The following is a 17569-nucleotide window of genomic DNA, read 5'->3' as shown; positions in this document are numbered from 1 at the left end:
GAAACAGAACACACACGCACACACACACGCATAAACACAATATAAGTATGTATTTATATTTTATATATTATATACTATATATATATGATCTATCCATCTATTTAGAAAGATAAGTAGAGAAAGAGATTGATCACAAGGAATTGGCTCACATGATTCTGGAAGCTAAGAAGTCCTAGTATCTGTAATTGGCAAGCTCTGGAGACCCAGGAGACATAATGGTATAGTTCCAGTTAGAATCTGAAGGCCTCAGAACCAGGAGACTTAATGGTGAAAGTTCCAGTTCAAGTCTGAGTTCAAAGGCAAGAGAAGACTAATGCCCCAGCTCAAGCAGTCAGGCAGAAAATGAATTTTCTTTCATTCTGCTTTTTGTTCTATTCAGGCCTTTAACGGATTGGACAAAGCCCACTCACATTGGGGAAGACATTGTTTTGTTCAGTCTATTGCTTTAAATTTTAATTTTATCTAGAAACAACCTTATAGACATATCCAAAATAAGGTTTGGCCAAAAGGCTGGGTGCCTCATGGCCCAGTCAAGGTGACACATAGAATTAGTCACCACACTGACTGAGTGAATGAATGGGTGATCTGGGAATTCCCATTAAGTAATGCAGTCAGTGCAGGTAGGGGTGCATGGAAGGAGATCCTAGATAAAGTAGGGAAAGGGTGGTGACAGTGATGTGATGAAAAATAGAAATCATATCAACTTAGAGTTTGCTTTTCTGCTTTTGAAGGATTTGCTTGTCCTGAATTGTGCATACTTTCAAGTAGGCCCAACAAATATCAGCCATATTCACAATCAACTTTTACGAGTGTTGCAACCATTCATTAGCCATGTGTAATGAGATTTTTTGCTTAATAGAAAGACTCAGCCTTAATTCTGTCAAACTATTCATTACTATTGATTATAAACCAATCTCAGGTTTTTGTAATAAGAATTTTATCTGCATAAGAGAGAATTAAAATTATTGTCAAAGCTTGTGGAGGTAAACATGTCTTCATGAAATCAATATGCTTATGAAGAGTTGCTTACAAATTTCACTGAATGTAATGCACTGAATAGAGTATTAGAAACATTAGGAAAGTTTCCTTTTGTATTTTTAAAGATATGTGTGTTTTAGAAAAAAATGAGAAATGTAATTTTCACTCATTTAAAAAATGTCAACATAATTTTCTATGGATATATAATGTTATGTACAGTGAGTATACTATAATTTGCTTAACCAATTACCAATTGTGCAATTAGCCCATTTTATATTTTTACTAATTTAAATAACAATGTTAAATACATATGTAACTTTTTTCTTTGTATATTTATATGTGGATTCCTAGAAGAAAAATTATTGGGTTAAAATGTTTGTTTGTTTGTTTGTTTCGAGACAGAGTGTTGCTCTGTTGGCCAGGCTGGAGTACAGTGGCACAATCTTGGCTTTTGGCAATCTTGGCCTCCTGGGCTCAAGTGATCCTCATGCCTCAGCCTCCCGAGCAGCTTAGAATTACAGGTGCACACAACCACACGGCTCATTTTTGTATTTTTAGTTGAGTAGAGGTTTCACCTTGTTGGCCAGGCTTGTCTCAAACTCCTAACCTCAGGTGATTCGCCCACTTAGGCCTCTCAGAATGCTAGGATTACAGGTGTGAGCCACTGTACTCAAGGGTGGTTAAACTGTTCTGATGCAAATTTTCAAGTCACTTTACTAAGGTGGTGCATCAATTCACACTTTCAGAAGTATTGTTAATTACCATTTTAAGACGTTTGCACCACTGATAGGCTAAGGTCCTATCTCATTTTTATTATATTTTCAGTTTTGATTATTAGTGAATATTTGTCTACATTAGAAATTTAAAGAACTTCTATAGAAAATCTTCCATTAAAGTAAAACAAGCAAATAAACTCCTAACTGATGTACATATTAAGTATGAGTCTGCATTTGGCTTCATGCATACTCACAGTTAAACAACCTCTTTCAGTCACCAAAGATGCCAGCAGAGCTAAGATGAAAAGTAGTTGCCACTATACACTATTTGCTATCTAGTACCTTCTGTAAGAAGGATTTCATTCTAACGTTCACATAAAGAAATGGCATTGATGTTCAATATAATTTGATTAGATTTTAAGAAGAATCTAGAAAGACAATACCATATGAGTTTGAGGAAGAGATGGTAAAACTCTATTATTTAACCTTGTGCTGAGAGTAGATATTATAATATAGCTTGAATGGAGGAAATAAAGTTATTAAAATGCTACCTAGAACAATGCTTCCCAAAACTGCCTCTGTTGACCCTATAATTAATCAAAGACGTTGATGGGCCAAGCCATCTCATGCTTGTCTGATTGCTGATAATGAAATCAAGAAGAGAAGGGCTGTTAGGACATGTTGTAGTTCATGTCTGATCACCACCTCCAGGGGAAAGCTGGGTAGGGGCTGAAATCCAGTTCTGGATTTACTGGGTGATTCTGTGCAGTGCCTTTATAAAATTCATTCCCTCAGAGGCAGTGCCCTTCCCTAATTATTACAATGGCAAAGTATGAACCGCCAGAGATCCTGAGGATGTTACCAAGAAGGATGATTCCAGAGAATACTGAATTACTCCATGGCTTTGAAGTCCAGTTAAGTAATAAGCTAGCAATGCTCGTAGGTGAGATTATGATAGACCAGCCTTTAAACTGGCTCTTGGTCATAGGGATTATAGGGGTCCCCAAATGGCATCTGGTTCTAGGTCTCATGTATAGTCAGCCTTTCATTGCTTCAAGGATCTGGGACAGTACCAACACTACAGAGGATGTTATATTGGACAAACCCCAAAGATGATTCTGAGAAAGACTTAGTTGATGGCATTACTCCTTACCTATTTTTGGCCTAGGGCAATAGCTCATCATGCGCTGCTAAGCTTGCAGAGCTGGACAAACTGACTGGCTAATCTAGCTATACTGTTTTTCTTTCCCTTTGACATCCTTTAGAGGTTTAGTCATTTGGCCATGTGATTGCTTCTTATAAGATCACACACTGGGTGAACATGGCTGGCCCTTACCAGGCACGCTTACCAGAACTTCCTTTGCAATGTCCACCACAGAACAATTGCTCTTCAGCCAACCACCTGGGACTCCATAATTTTGCCAGTGAAAATGAAGCAAGAGTAAAAAGGAGTGGGAGAGAAAAAAGGGAAATGATAGCTCCCAGAGGGATGTGGCGAGTACAGGCCAAAATGAGCTTCTAGCAAATACCCTGCATATCCTTTATTGGCCTTCTGGCTGTTTTTTGAAAAGGACTAATTCTAGAGAACTTCACTTTGGATTGCCTCTATTCTCTGCCCTTTGGCTAATTTGAGAATTAAAAAGGGCAGAGGAGGTCTGGCTTTGAAGGGATGTAACCTTCAGGCTTTAATTTGGAGCAAACAACGCATTTACAGCAGCTCTCCTCTGGCAGTTGCAGAGTATTACCACACTGCTGAATATTTAAAAGCAAGGCCTGTTTCCAACCCCAAGGTCTGTCCCCCAATTGATAAGTCTCTTTTTATTAAATGAACTTTAATTACTTAATAATTAGACCTTCCACAGGAGAAGATGTGGATCCTGATAGTCTGCCAACCAGGCTAGAGGGCAAATCGGAAGAATGTGCTGTTTTCAGATTAGAATTTAAAAGAAGGAACAGGCCCATTCTGGGGGTGTGGGTGGAGGAGAGGCCTCCCTAGAGGCGGCAAATCTTGGCATAAACCCGGACTGTAAAATGCTTTATTTCCACTTTTGCTTGAAAACTAAAGTACTTTAGAATTAAATGAGAGTACACCTCAAAAATATTCAAACTTTCTGACTGTCTGGATCTGATGGAAAGATTTCTCGTCGTCTATGCAGTGTGTGTATGCTTGGGTGGAAGGGTAGGGAGAGACTATTGTTCTCCTTATTTTAATTCTGAGAGCTAACACTTCTGATGTCCCTACAGATTTAGCAGCTTTCCATTCATTGCCATGGTGATTTTTTACCTCATTTTTTTTTTTTAGCATCACAAAGGAAAAGCCCAAATGAAAAATGTTTGCAGCTTTTGCTATTAACATTTCTACTGCCTGGTGACAGCAAATATTTGGGTTGTGCCTAGCTTCTGAGGAAATATGTATTGGTCTGAGATTGATGGCCGCAGCCATTGCCCAGGCTGTCCCAGCTGTTTGGGGGCTGGCCCTGAGACCACTGATAACTTTGTTCCTGGGGACAGTGATGTGAAGGGAGGATGAGGAAATCCCATTCAAAATGTCTACTGATTTACAGCTGAACTGTATGTGGCTTAGATAATATTTTCACAAATGCCTTATGCATAGCCTGTCCACCCCTCACCACTGCCACCCCGACCCCAGTCTCTTCAAATGAAATGATTTATTAGTCTCAGCTCTTTTCTGCTTTCCTGAAAAAAATCACTGCTTTTCCCTTCTCTTATTATTTATTTATTTTTCAAAGACAGGGTCTTTCTCTGCCACCCAGGCTGGAGTGCAGATATGTGATCATAGCTTACTGCAGCAGCGAACTCCTGGGCTCAAGTGATCCTGCCACCTCAGCTTCCTGAGCAGCTGGGACTACAGGTGTGCACCTCCAGCGCTGGTTAATTAAAACAATTTTTTTTTTTAATTTTTTTTATTTTGAGACAGAGTTTCGTTCTTGTTGCCCAGGCTGGAGTGTAATGGCTCAAAGCAACCCCACCTCCTGGGTTCAAGTGATTCTCCTTCCTCAGCCTCCCAAGTAGCTGGGATTACAGGCATGCACCACCATGCCCATCTAATTTTTTGTATTTTTGGTGGAGACAGGGTTTCTCCATGTTGGTCAGGGTGGTCTCGAACTCCTGACCTCAGGTGATCTGCCTGTCTCAGCCTCCCAAAGTTCTGGGATTACAGGCGTGAGCCACCACCACCTGCCTTAAAACATTTTTTTTTTTTTTAATAGAGACAGACTCTCTCTATCTTGACCAAGTTGGTCTCAAACTCCTGTCCTTCAGTGATCCTCCCACCTTAGACTGCCAAAGTATTGGGATTACAGGCATAAGCCACCATTCCAAGGCTCCTCTAACTAACTCTTCATGCTTTCCTAGTTATTGCTAGTGTTTCCTAAACTTTCCAATGTTTAGGGTCTGGAATATTTGCTTAAACTGATTATCTTAACAATGATACATATTTTTCATTCAACATATATTTGATGGCCAACTATTTGCTATACACCATGCTAAGTGTTTACAGTCTAGAATAAAATAGACTTGGCTCTGGCCCGGCACGGTGGCTCATGCCTGTAATCCCAGCACTTTGGGAAGCCGAGGATAATAGGGTCAGGAGATCTAGACCATCTTAGCTAACATGGTGAAACCCCGTCTCTACTGAAAACAAAAAATTAGCCAGGCGTGGTGGTGGGCGCCTTTAGTCCCAGCTACTGGGGAGGCTGAGGCAGTGTGTGAACCCGGGAGGCAGAGCTTGCAGTGAGCCGAGATCGCACCACTGCACTCCAGCCTGTGCGACAGAGAGAGACTCCCTCAAAAAAAAAAAAAAAAGAAAAGAAAAAAAAAAGACTCGGCTCTGATTTTTGGAATTTACAGATTAGTCTAGATGATGGCTATCAAATAAGTACTGGAGATAAAACCTGTAGGACAACTGGTTCTATCCAGACTTGGGGGAATCTGCTATGAGAAAGTGAGAATTCTAATAGTCTCAGGTATTCAAACACTCTGTTACTGAAGAGCTGCAAATAGAGTAAAACCTTTACTCTTCCTTGCATGGATAGTTAATAAATGTTCTAGGAACAAATTGGGGTTACGGCTGTTCAACAGGCATTGATTAACACTTAACAAAGTAACATATAAGTAGACTCCTAATGAATCCGTTTAGTGTTAACATTAATATTGCGGAACAATGGAAGATCCTTTTCAGGACTCAAAATAACAAGGTAAGACCCATTTCTCTATGGCACTCTCATAATGACTCTATAGCTCTTGCTAATAGCACTCAATGCTTACTGTATAACTATAGTTAGAACTGTTGACATCAAAATTTTTGATGCTGAAGCCCAGGCACTTTTACTGTGTATTAATCACTTATAAAATTTGAATTAAAACTGTCTTTATCATTTCTAAGGAGATTAAACAGAGCTTCCATATGTGTCTGACTTTTCCATATGTAAACCAAAATGTTCCTTCCTTTTTATAGTTTCTCACTAATAAGTTCTGATCTTTGTTAATGTATGGAGATGCAGATAATATGGAAATCTGTAAGGTGGCTTGTGTGGGACACTTCCAGCAACACCATGTGTTCTGTATTTAAAACTGCTGTAACATCTTGGGCCAGGCTAGGTGTGAAGGTAGGAACTTTGAAATTCATTCTTGAAAACAACCTTTTCCTAGGCTAACAATGTAAGCCCCCCGAAATCACCAAAAATAGTTTGTGTGCTATTTTTAATAGTAAAGTACTTCAGGCTGAAATCTGTCTATGGGAATTCAACATACTAAACAAAAAAGTGTACTCAGTACAGTACTGCTACTTGAGGGTTGAGGAGTAAAGAGTATTGACATATAAAAGAAAGTCTTTTTGAAATAGTTTTGTTTATGTCAGGAAAATAAGGTATTTTAAGAAGTATAATAATTCAGTACTAAACCTTTAAAAATAACAATCATGAGCTGAGTACAGTGGCTCACGACTGTGATCCTGGCACTTTGGGATGTCAAGGTTGGTGGATTATTTGAAGTCAGGAGTTTGAGACCAGCCTGACCAACATGGTGAAACCCTGTCTCTACTGAAAATACAAAAATTAGCTGGGCATGGTGGCATGCACCTGTGGTCCTAGCTACTTGGGATACTAAGGCAGGAGAATTGCTTGAACTGAGAGACAGGTTGCTGTGAGCTGAGATTGTGCCACCGCACTCCATCCTGGGCAACAGAGTAAGACTCGTGCTCAAAAAACAAAAAGAAAAGAAAAAATAACCATACTATAAACATTTGAAATAGTTTGGTACCAGTTCCATCTAGAAAGTGGAGATAATAATACTTCCTTAAAGAGCCATTGCAAAGATTAAATAAGGTCATTTATAAAGGTGCTTAAAATGGCATAAATGATAAAACTGAATCTGTTCCCAAAGTCATCTAGCTTGTTAAATAATGAAGCAGAGAAGTGACTCTAGGTAATCTCATTATTCCAAACTGCTACAGAGTATGTTGGAAAGTGACAGATCCAAAGCTCAAATCCAACTTTCAAAATTTGGATATCTGCAATACTCTATTTAAACCTTTAGAGTCACATAGAACATCAGCCAGTATTTGTGTATTTTTTTCTTTCAGTAAATATTTGATATACTTCACAGAAATAAAATATAGAAAACATCCACACAAATGTAGAAATACTTTTAAGCTTTTATTTATACACTTGACTTTTTATAGTATCTGCAAATTGTGAGTACTATAAAAATTTTAAAGGTGGAGTGATGATTTCCAGTAACTAAGACTAGGAAAAAGGGAGAGATTTTTGACTGAGTGTCTAAAGCATGACTAGAGATTTGATAGGTAAATGTTAGGAAAGAGGATGTTCCTTTTTAGAGGAAGTTCCATGAGAAATACAGCCAAGAGGAAGACATGTTTAAGATGTCTAAAAGTTCAATAGATCTGAGAATTGTTTTGCAGAAGTTGTGGAAAATGAGCCTGAAAGGCACATTGTGCTAGATACATGCGCACATATTAAACAAAAAACCATTTGCCTGGTTTTGTGGCAAAAGACAATGCCAGCACATTTTGGGAACTTCAAGATTTCCAGAGTGGAGCAAAAACTTTAGTGATGTAGGAGCACTGATGTTTTGACTGTTTGGAGTGCATTTGAGTGAGAAAAACATAAAGATAGGAAGACCATTGCTGCTATGATTACAGTGGATCAGATGTGGCCTAATGAGTCTGCACGAGGCTTTTTCCATGAACGGGCTGTTGTTGAGCAAGTAAGTATTTTTCACAAGCATCTAGTCAAAATTATTCCTGTATCTTTCTCTGGATGAAGCTTGGGAATCGTTTGTATTGCATGAGAACATTAAATGACTTTTATGAAAATACAGTATTTCATACATATGAGTTATAGTGAGTTTATTGTCCATTACTAGATATTCATACACATGCCTTGAAACTATAGTACTAAGTTGATAGCCTATAACTTCTTCTTCTTTTAAGACTGTTGCTGGGCTGTTATATCACCATGAGATGTAAGTGCTAAAATTTAGCACAATATTGGGAGCGCTAAGTCAAGCCTTATAGAGCCTTATAAACTTAGAATTGCTTTTGAATGTGTAGAGTTTCCCATTTAGAGACAGAAAGAAAAGACTGCATCATGTTTGCAATTTCTCACTAGGACAAATAATCAACTATGTGAAATTTTCAAACACTGCATTGTTAACTTTTAAACAAGATGCAGTTCTGACCCTGGCTTGTTAAGATCTGAAATCATCACAGAGTGCATGTAATTCTATTAACCAATTCTATTAAGTCTAATTATATTAATATGCAATCCCAACCTTTGTATTAAATTCTTCCAGGTAGATGAAGTTTACATAGGAAACCAATTGTTGAATATCGGTTTGAATTACTATTTCATTTTACATATTCGAGGCTCTAAAACCTACTTGGAAATACATTTTTGAATGCAATAGACATTCGGTTGTAAAATAGATGTTTTATTTTCTATTTTAGTATTTCTTTTTTTGAGACAGGTTCTCACCCTCTTGCCCAGGCTACAGTGCAGTGGCACAGTCTTAGCTCACTGCAACTTCTGCCTCTGGGCTCAAGCGATCCTCCCACCTCAGCCTCCTGAGTAGCTGGAACCACAGGTGTGTGCCACCACACCTGGGTAATTTTTAAAAATTTATTGTAAAGACTGCGTTTCATCATGTTGCCCAGGCTGGTCTCAAACTCCTGGGCTCAAGTGATTCTCCTGCCTTTGCCTCCCAAAATGCTGGGATTACAGGTGTGAACCACCATGAATAAATGGTTCAAATGCTTTAAATTTATCCAATGTGTGTAACTTCAAAAGAACCATAAATCTGAATATATAAATGTCCAGATTGTTAAAATCAACTTAAAATTTTATTCTCACCTACATGTATTAAATATATAACTTGTGTGTATTGGAAAATTATTCCTGACTACATTTCCTTAACTGCAAAATAAAATACTAGGGATTACAACCAAGAAGAAAACTATTAAATAAAAATAAAATTTGTTTGAAACTCATTGCCCTACGTAAGCCTCACATCTATCACTACTAATTGCAGCTTTGGTTTGTGTGGTAGATACATATCATACTCTGTTTAAGTACATGCCTTAAATCCATACCTGAGCCAATCTGTAGTAGATTAACGTACTTCTTTGGAATAAACTAACAAGACTATCTAATGCAGACAGTCTGAAAACTGGATTTTGAGCAGTAAGCCTGGGTACCTGTTAACTAATTCTTTTTGTTCTTCACCCAGTGGTAGATGCAGCACAGACACAGATCAGTTCTTCTAACTGAAAAATAATAAAATTAGGCAAGTGGCTGGCGCCCCCTGTAGGTAAACTGTAGTGTTTATTCAGGTATCCCTGTGGATCCAGATTTCAGAGCCTTAGTTTAAGAATCAGCTGAATAATTTTATAATATATATGTGAGGGATAAATTAATATTTGCATCAATATTAAGGTTTTTGCATGGTATAGCATTAATTCTTACAAAGAACAATCTTAATATTGCAACTCTAGAATTGCAGGTCTATTTCTGTGGATATAGCTATAATGAGTGATATCCTTCAGCAGCTTGTACCTAATCCACATATAATTTTGGTATAATTTTATATTTCATAGATTCATTTATTCAGTGGCCCAAAAACTCTAATCCCTAAAAGAGACGTAAAATTTCACCTTCACTTAGGGAAGGAGAGTGAAATAGCATCTCTATAGCATTGCTTATTGTCTCTCATATTAAATTATGATTTGACTCAGGTCATTTTATGTTTACCCTTTTGGTCACAGCAAATTTTTTTATCAGGTTGTGAGGAAAATTAAGATCATGAAAATTAATAGATGCAAATTCAAACTAAGGGTAATTAAAACTGAACACAGTAGAATTTTGTTTACTAAAGATTAATGAGACAATCAGATTTCTTGATAAAATTTAAACCTAGACCTGGGGAATGTTGACTTAAATTTATAAAATAAAAATCACAGTAACATAAAATATGATTAGTAAAACTTGACATAAACCCCAGACTGATGAATGGATCAAAGTTTATTGTTATATGTCCATACAATTAAAACAATTCTAGAATGACTCAAATGAATATAGAAATATCAGAATTTAACTGGGATGAACAGCAAACATTAATAATAATTAAAATTTAGTTGAATTTTCTCTAAAAAATAAACTTGCCAGTGGTCTTTCAATGATGGCATAATTGATACCAATAGATTTATTTGTAATCATTTAAAAAAAAACAAGAATTTCATGGTCAAAATTTAGGATCACAAATAACCACTCATACATAAAAGGGAGTGCAAGATGGCAAGGTGAAAACATTTAGCTCTCTCATGTACAATGTCATGGCAGAGAAGGCTTATTTCTCACTATGCTTATGCTTGGTAATGGCCAGTTTCTTTTATTTTTTTCCTTATATTTACTTCATTCATATGAATGCATCATTTTCACATGTTATTTCATATGAATATTGAAATGACCATGTAAATTAGATATCCCATTTCATGGCCCAAAGAAACAAATTTCTAAAGTATTCATATAGAATAGGTGGCTCAACTAGTCTAGAAACACAAGCTATTCTAATTCCAGGTTTTAAATCTTTTTCACTACACCACAGCCATACCTGGCAAATGTGGATGAATATTTACCATAAGCAGTAAACCCTAAAAGACAGTCCTTTGTTACTATAATTGGTGGTTCCTGTCATCCCTCTTTCTTGAAGCTGCTGTAGGTATGCCATATGACCAGTCTTTCATGAATCTTCATGACTACATAACGCTTTGTCCAAAGTGGGGTAACAGGAATTCTGTCCATAGGACCAGGATTCAGAAGAACAAGTTTCTATATCTGTAGGACTGTCACCTAGAAACTGAATTCGAATGTGGAATTTCACTTATCTGAGCCTCAATTTCCTTATCTATAAAGTTAGGCTGCTCTTATCTACTTTGTTTATTTTACAGGGCTGTTTTATTTACTAATAAATAAGCTCTAGAGATGAATGGCAACGTCTTCATTACTTTTTAGCCTCTGAGCATACTGTAGTGCCAGACAGAAAATGTGGTAAAGTGTGAAGAGCAAATGAGATGATGTTTGAGAAAACAGCTTGTAAAATACAATTTTCTATAAAGAATACAAAGTGTGATTATTTTTACTGGCGATTATTGTGCCTTATTTGGAAGACTTACTCTTCCTTCTTTGTTTTTCTCCTAGGACCACTGAGGTTCCTTTCTCAGACAGAATCTGTCACAGCCTTCATGGGAGACACAGTGCTACTCAAGTGTGAAGTCACTGGGGAGCCCATGCCAACCATCCACTGGCAGAAGAACCAACAAGACCTGACTCCAATCCCAGGCGACTCTCGAGTGGTGGTCTTACCCTCTGGAGCACTGCAGATCAGCCGACTCCAACCAGGGGACATTGGAATTTACCGATGCTCAGCTCGAAATCCAGCCAGCTCAAGAACAGGAAATGAAGCAGAAGTCAGAATTTTATCAGGTATTGCAATGCTCTTTATTGCCTTCAGAATGATATTCTCTGCAGTAAGTTGAAAAACAATTTTTTCTTAACAGATATTTGTAATGGTCATAAGTTCTGTATTGTTCATTGTGTTTTGCTTTTTACTGTTACTTGCTTGCTTGCCAAAGCATTCAATGAGGTTGTGCCAAAAGCTGTTCTTTTTTTTTTTTTTTTTTATGTCTTGAAGTTTCTGGAAAAACAGGTATCTCTCCTTTATTCATTCACTTGTTCTATTACTATTAGTGAGTGTTTCTTTGTGCAAGCCCCACTGGTAAGCATTTCTCACTTATTTTTTCATTTTCCTCTGATAACAGTCTAAGAGGTAGTTTTTATTCATTTCAAAGGAGGAAGGTGAAAACTTGCAATGTTAAGAACATTCCCTAAGTTAATATTGAACTATACATATAGGATATATATCATATATAGTTCGATATTAATCATATATAGTTCAATATTAAAATTAGGCTGATCTTACCTACTTTGTTAATTTTACAGGGCTGTTTTGTTTGCCAATGAATAAGCTCTAGAGATGAATGGCAACGTCTTCATTACTTTTTAGCCTCTGATCATACTGTAGTGCCAGATAGAAAATGTGGTAAAGTGTGAAGAGTTCTCTTTTGTGTATTCTGTACTTCATTAGTCACAGGGATACTGACTTAAATGTATCAATAACCATTGGCAACACTTACATTTCATCTACCAGGCAATGACAGAAGCAAAGCTAGCATTTATTCCCTAGAATAAATTTCCTAGCTAGATACACATATATGCATCTATTTACATATCTATTACATACACAAAATTTTGAATATATATCATATGTGATATATATGTGATATATGTCATACATATAGTGTATATCATATTTACATGATATATAATATATAATTATCACATATTATATATGTGATATATATCATATATATGATATATAGCTATAATATATGTATATATGTATTTTAGACCAGGGTCTTACTCTGTTGCCCAGGCTGAATGCAGTGGTGTGATCACAGCTCACTGCTGCCTCAACTTCCCAGGTTCAGGTGCTCCTCCCACCTCAGTCTCAGTAGCTGGGACCACAGACTTGTGGCACCACACCCGGCTAATTTTTTGTATTTTTTTGTGAAGAAGAGGTTTCACCCCATTGCCCAAGCTGGTCTCAAACTCCTGGGCTCCAACAATCTGCCTGCCTAGGCCTCCCAAATTGCTGGGATTACAGACGTGAGCTGCTGCGCCCAGACTGAACGATCATTTACTTGTCCATTCACATGCTTATTTCTGAGAAGCACGGTGCTAAGTACAAGGAATATGGCAGTGACTAAAACTGTCCCAGAGCCTGGCTCATTAGAGTTCTGGGTGGATGCACACATGTAAGTAATTATAATAGGGTGTGATTGATATGATGGTAAAAAAAGTCATTTCTCTCCAACTCTTATTTTACTTTCTCTTCTCTGGCAAATCTCTAAGATACTGACCTCATTTTATGATTCTAAATAGTCAGGGTTGAATTGGATGTTCCCTAAGACCTCTTCTCTTCCAATAACCTCTACTGTAGTGTACTCATGTAATGTTCTCTTTTAGCCAAACTTGTAAGACTAACTTAGATGCTCTTCTGAGAATCCCAAAAAAGGCACACACTTGAGAAAGTGGAACTGACTACATCTCAAAGCATGAATGCTGGCTTCCGTCTCCATGCTCTTAACCGTGTATAGTTATCACAAGTACTTCAGCTATGCAGAGAGTAACATTCCTGTAATTCTAAAAGCAGATTGGCAATTCAATGGGAAGTTTCCAGGTGCTTTAATGAGGACATCTCTAAAACCTCTCTTTTGTATATTCTGTACTCCATTAGTCACAGGGATACTGACTTAAATGTTTCAATAAACATTGGCAACACTTACATTTCATCTGCTAGGCAATGACAGAAGCAAAACTAGCATTTATTCCCAAAACATACATGCATCTATTTATGTATCCATTACATACACAAAGTTTTAAATATTTATATTCACATATTATTAATAATGCATCTGTTGAGTATACCAGATAGGAAGCCAAGGTAAGCTGCATAGAAAATTGGCAAGAATATGTTTATCTTAATATGATAGGAAAGTCTGTCTTCCAGTGGTATTAAGGAATCAAGTTGAACTAATGAAATATTAAATTAGAAATGCAAAGTTTTAAAAGACACAGAGACATAATGAATCCCCATTTACCTTTCTTTGTTCACCTTGCAACAGCCATTTGCTTTGTAAACCATGGAGATTTATTTAAAGCCAAATTTTGCTTTGTTAATTTGCCTAAAATAGAGACTATGTTGTACTTTTGAGATGTGTGAGCATTTCTTAGCTGAATTGAAACTGATATTTTTGTAAATGCATCACATCAAATGAAGATTTTTATCTAAATTCTATGAATTCAAATATAAACTTTAGAAAAAATTATGAGTTAAGATAGTACATGAACGTGTGTGCACATGCATGCACACACACACACAAGTTATTGTTATACTTGGATAAGCCTGTCTCGTAGGCCAGCTGTCAAGTAAAGAACCTGCTAAAGGAGAATGCGTTTAACACATCCTCAAGTTTACAAGTTGGTGTAGAGGTCAAATTCACAGATGCACAATAAGTACGAGACTGAGAGCATGAATGAGTGAGTGAGCGAATGAATGGCAAATCTCTGCTTCTCTTAGTTGCCACTTAGGGTTCTCTCATTTTAAAAATCATGCTAATCCTTTCTGAATCAATTTCCACTCTCTCTAAGTACCGATGTGAGGCAGTAATAAATTACAGATATAATACATATGTGTGTATATGTGTGTATACATGTTAATACATACACGCACCTATACAAACATCATATTAGCGTGACTTAGGACTGTTAAACATGGTACCAGAATGGTTAGAACTTTTGAAAAGTATATTTTTTTTGGAGTCACTAAATTACCATATTGACTGATGAAGTAATTTATATCTTGCTTTAGTTTGAGACATAGATGTTAATGAAAAATTTGGCTACTTTCCCTAACATTCATTTTTACCATAGTTCATAAGAAGTGTTTGAATTTATGTGTATGTGGTTATAGTTATATAATTCTAAATAATATTTCATATACTTACTCAAGTCTGTGTGAAATTTATTTCAGGTTGCCTCTTTTATATATAAGGTGTCTTTTATCACCAAGTAACTGAGGTCTATTAAATTCAGAGTTTAACAAACAGTAGTTTTAAAGTGCTATCTTTCAGCAACCAGTTTCACTTTATTCATTAAATAAATACTTTATTCAATTAACTTTTGAATGAATCTTGTATACCTGACATCCTGCTGGTTGCTAGGAATGAAATGTTGGAATACCATGCCCTACAAAAGCTTATAGTCCAATGGGGGAAATAGACAAAGCAAGTAGGCTGTGTTGTGAAAGAATAAAACACAGAGCCACCACTACCATCAAAAGAGCCATACCAACAAGTACTAGCTAGGCAAAGAGAAGTATACACCATGGAAAAAGAGCAGCATGCACAAAGCATAAAGAAAATAGAGATCAAAACCTTTTCAGGCCAACTGTATACATTCTGACTGGCTCATAGGCAGGAAGCAATAAAGGGGAAGAAGCTGGAAGGAAGGGAATTAAATGGTAAGGAGGATGAGGTGGAAAGATCCAGAAATGATGTTTGATTTGGTCCTGGAAACATATCACAAGCGGCTTATGGGTGAGGGGATACAATCCAGGCTCTGATAAAAGCTGGTTATTAGAACTTTTCATTGAGACCGGAAGTAGGAGAGTAGTGTTATTGTGTTTAAAACAAATTACAGATTTTTTTAGAAGGTATTTTCCCATAAAGTTTTATCTCTTCCAGATTAAAATAATTATGTCATTAAAGGTATGAAAATTAGTACCTAGTTTCATTTGTTGGTTAATGTTTTAAGACAAATTAAATTTTGGCTTTTGGAAATTATACATGTGTAACATAATCAGTAATACATTGTTCTAAAGCATTTTTTAAAATATCAATAAGAAAACACTAAGTCAGAGTTGAGATGTTTTACAATGTCTGATTGTGTGTAATGGCGAACGTGTGATGAACGGAAGCAGCCATTGTGGTTGTCAAGTTCACTTTGTTCATGTCACATCATGTCTGAGTGCCAAGCAGGAGATTGAATTGCAGAATTATAAATCTGCTTTGGGCACTAGATTGACTACAATTACTGGCCTATACAATGGAATTCTTATTTTAGTTTGCTTAATGGCCTAATTGAATTTATCAATTGGTAATTCAATCTATTGTTTAACTACAATTAGATGACTCTGAGCCCTGTATAGACCTGAACTAAATATTTATCTAAATAGAGACATTGGCTTTTAAAGAAATGAATTAGACTAAAATATATATGATTTTTCTCTGTTTTTATTGAAATAAATATTAGCAGAAACCATTCTAAAATCCATCTTATTTGAAAGGAAAATCCTGTCTGAAAGGAAAACAAATAGTTTTAGATTTTTCTTCATCACTAAGAATTTATTCCTCAATGGTACATTAAACATTTTAGTTTTGCTAAATATTACTTATATTTCAAAACTAATCTATTTTCTATAAAATAGATTGTAGTTATAGAAAATAGATTCCATTTCTATGGAATAATGATCTGTATAACAAAGAGGACACTTTCTTTACTTTTAAAATTTATTATCAAGCCAGATGGTTAATTCATGTAGCCCTATGACTAACATAAGGCAGAGAAGGGCAAATTCAGGCACACAAATCTAGTTCCAAATGAACATAGACAAGGAACTAGTTGGGAAATTCAGAAGGTTTTTATAGATTATTATTTTATAGATCATAAGGGAAGAACTGTCTGTACAATGATTCCAGTAGATGATAAATCCAGAATGAGAAGTTGAGCTCACAGTATGGAGATCCTGGAACCTCATGCCTAGGAATTTAGAGTTGATTCAATTAACTTTGTTGATGATTGGGCATCACTGAAGGTTTTTGAGCAATGAATATACTGACATAAACATACACCCAAAAAACAAAAGGAAGTGAACAGCCCATTAGGTTAATGCATTACCTGATATTTTTGTCTCATATTTAACGTTTTTTATGCATTGTAGGATTTTCTCATAGTGTGTTTTCTTTATAAGAATCTAGTTTGAATAAAACTTTCTCCTATACCAGGGTATAAAAAGGGTGCACTTAGCCTTTCATAATTTAAGATGGATAAAATGGTTTCTCGTGCTCCTCTCATATATACCAGAAAAAAAATGAAGTATATGATCATATTGTATGTAAGCCAGGTGAAGTCCATGTTTTCTAGATATATCAGATTTAATTCAGATGGCATGAAAAGGTCTGCATATGGACACTCACAATCCATTTTCCATGGATTCTGCTCACATTGACTTAATATTGGCCAATTAATAAATACTAAAAATTCCCGACTTGAACTACTGTTATAGTAAGTGGTTAATATCATGGGGTCTGACACAGATTGATTAAGTACAAATCTTTGTTTCACCACCTGGTAATTGTACAATTTAGAGCATGTTACTTAATCTGAATCTTTATTTATTTATCTTATAAAATGTAGCAAGTAATATCACATATTTCATAGGGTGGTTGTGGGGCTTGAGTTTGACAAGGCAAGTACAATGCCTGGAACCTCAAAGTCCTCAGTAGCTTAGCATTTTAGAGTTTCCATTTTTAAATAAATCGATTTTCATGTCAAGATTATTTCTCTGGTAATAAATTACCTGATTTTGGATTCTAGGTCTCATAAGTATTAATTTGTCTACTGGTAGTTCATTACACATGCTTTAGGCTATTTATCTGT

The 17569-nt window shown here is 36.2% G+C and overlaps 1 protein-coding gene across 1 annotated transcript in view; it reads left to right on the top strand.

Annotated features, from left to right (window-relative positions):
- The first annotated feature begins 2564 nt into the window (after nt 1-2564).
- LOC117064232 (netrin receptor DCC-like) overlaps nt 2565-17569 on the top strand; it is a 28798-nt gene continuing 13793 nt past the window's right edge. Inside the window, exons 1-2 of the mRNA XM_033178498.1 lie at nt 2565-2637; nt 11429-11713. Coding sequence (XP_033034389.1) covers nt 2565-2637; nt 11429-11713 — 358 coding nt within the window. The remainder of the gene's footprint in view (nt 2638-11428; nt 11714-17569) is intronic.

The sequence above is a fragment of the Trachypithecus francoisi genome, unplaced genomic scaffold (genome assembly GCF_009764315.1).
Source record: "Trachypithecus francoisi isolate TF-2019V2 unplaced genomic scaffold, Tfra_2.0 Lachesis_group19, whole genome shotgun sequence".
Taxonomy (NCBI): domain Eukaryota; kingdom Metazoa; phylum Chordata; class Mammalia; order Primates; family Cercopithecidae; genus Trachypithecus; species Trachypithecus francoisi.
The sequence above is the reverse complement of the archived record's forward strand: the minus strand, read 5'-3'. Positions and strand labels throughout refer to the sequence as shown.